Source organism: Cherax quadricarinatus, unplaced genomic scaffold, assembly GCF_038502225.1.
Source record: "Cherax quadricarinatus isolate ZL_2023a unplaced genomic scaffold, ASM3850222v1 Contig4443, whole genome shotgun sequence".
In the NCBI taxonomy this organism is placed as follows: Eukaryota; Metazoa; Arthropoda; class Malacostraca; order Decapoda; family Parastacidae; genus Cherax; species Cherax quadricarinatus.
The window spans coordinates 300-2,500 of record NW_027199469.1 but is presented as its reverse complement, the minus strand read 5'-3'; the positions used below and the strand labels follow the sequence as shown (position 1 = coordinate 2,500).

Below are 2,201 nucleotides of genomic sequence, written 5' to 3'. Positions count from 1 at the left end.
CTTGACATGTTACATAGGTTATTAAACCCATCAATAATGATCCAATTGAGTCTCAAACCACGAAAAAATATTCTAGGTAAATCTCAAATTATAAAAAATGCTCCCGGTGAGTCTAGAACCATAAATATTGCTCCAAGACTGTTCCTAAAGTTAGAAGCAAATCCTTCAGTCGAGTTCAGCCTCAGTAAAGGAAATTTCAGTGGTTCACTCAAATCTACAAAGAAATTTTTAATCTACAAACAAAGATTTTATTACGATTATTAATCCAGAGGATTAAGAACTCAAGTTAAGCCAAGAAATTCATTAGTGTGACTTGTTTCAGTACAGGAGAACCTTAGGAAAATTCTATCGGGCAGACCTCATCTCTTGGGAGCACCAGCACCGGTCCGACTATGATCGGCCCCGCTGTTATCCGCCTGGGCGTTGACCGCCTGCTTATCCGACCAGGTCTCCCGAACTATTGTGTAGGAGGGAGAGGCCGCTAACGGAGAGAAGGGGCGCGAAACTCCTGACACAGGAAGGGAAGTGTGGAGGAGAGCTGATGAGATGGATGGTGGTGGATGAGCTCTAACTCCTGGGATCTTCTCTCAGTGAGAGGTTTCCCTCGCAAAACAAGGACAACCCATAGTTGAACACTAGCTACGGGTTCAACATGGAAAGTTTCCTACCTAAGTCAGAGTCCTAGTTCCTTAAGTCCGAGTCCTAGTTCCTGAAGTCAGAGTCTTAGTTCCTCAAACCATGAGTTCCTCAAGTTTTAATTTCTAATTCCTCATGTCATAACTTTTATTTCCTCAAGTCAGAACTCCATAATTCCTAGTTCTTTGAGTCTCTAACTCTTATTCCTCTAGTTATAGCTTGACTAAAATCTTAGTTATTTCTCTTTCTCATAAAGAAAAGATGCACCATTAGGGGAGGATGTGCCCAGGGTCTGGATCCCAACATTATGTTATTACTAAGCTAGTTAAAGCACTAATGAACTAGTCTTCAGACATTGCTAGCATTTTTTTGCATCATCTTAATAAATCGACTGCTCTATGACGAAATTGCAATTTAAAAGAAAACAATAATATTCAGGGGAAATTACCCACTGAGGTCATATAAAACCCTTCATGACATCTACAGTTCCTGTATATAAAACATCTGCAACACCATATATATAAAACTCATCCTATCTAATGAAAAATGCTCACAGAATGAGCATTCTTGAATGCATAAAAATCAGCTGCATAGGCAACAATGATTAATGTTTTTAATTAACCCACAGATTTACTGTTAAGTGAACAGGGGGAGCAGGTGTAAAGATGTTCACCCCTACATCGTCCAGACCGAGAATCAAACTCTGAATCTCTTTGTTGCACATATCTGTAACTGATCACCACTGTCTCGTTATTCTTATTTTCTTCCTGTTATACCTATGTTATCTTTTCTGCAGAGGAAATAAATGAGTAATCATTGTTTACTTTTTTGTCGGCAGACACTTGTGGAAGTCCCGGCAGGATGTACAGAAAGTACGGGACGAGTTGAGTGTTCTGGCCCAGACACCCACCAGCACCGACCCCAGGCAACACGCTCTCTCACTCTCCCAGACGGTTAGTGACCCTTCATCTCTTGTTTACTCTTACCCCCCTCCCATTCCCCCTCCCCCATCCACACACTTACATGGCGGGGTATGTACCTGGAAAGTGCAGGAAGGCAGAAGAGAACTTCATACTCAAAAAGCGAACGTGAAGTAAGGACCCCAATGGAAATAAGTCACTCTGTCTGACTTTTTTGGGTTATCCTATGTTCTCTACACATATGCTGCTATGTATGATAATTCTATGTAACTGTATTTGTGTATACCTGAATAAACTTACTTACTTACTTACTTACTTATAGACAAAGAGAGCCCCTTGGTTTAACAGTTTACCTGGAGTTTACCTGGAGAGAGTTCCGGGGGTCAACGCCCCCGCGGCCCGGTCTGTGACCAGGCCTCCTGGTGGATCAGAGCCTGATCAACCAGGCTGTTGCTGCTGGCCGCACGCAAACCAACGTACGAGCCACAGCCCGGCTGATCAGGAACTGACTTTAGGTGCTTGTCCAGTGCCAGCTTGAAGACTGCCAGGGGTCTGTTGGTAATCCCCCTTATGTGTGCTGGGAGGCAGTTGAACAGTCTCGGGCCCCTGACACTTATTGTATGGTCTCTTAACGTGCTAGTGACA

At 43.1% G+C, this 2,201-nt stretch overlaps 1 protein-coding gene across 1 annotated transcript in view; it reads left to right on the top strand.

Annotated features, from left to right (window-relative positions):
- Positions 1-1,667, top strand: part of LOC138852147 (uncharacterized) — a gene marked incomplete at its 3' end in the record, with an annotated part of 19,179 nt that extends 17,512 nt beyond the window's left edge. The window contains exon 4 of the mRNA XM_070081827.1: positions 1,475-1,667. Coding sequence (XP_069937928.1) covers positions 1,475-1,667 — 193 coding nt within the window. The remainder of the gene's footprint in view (positions 1-1,474) is intronic.
- Positions 1,668-2,201: the final 534 nt, after the last annotated feature.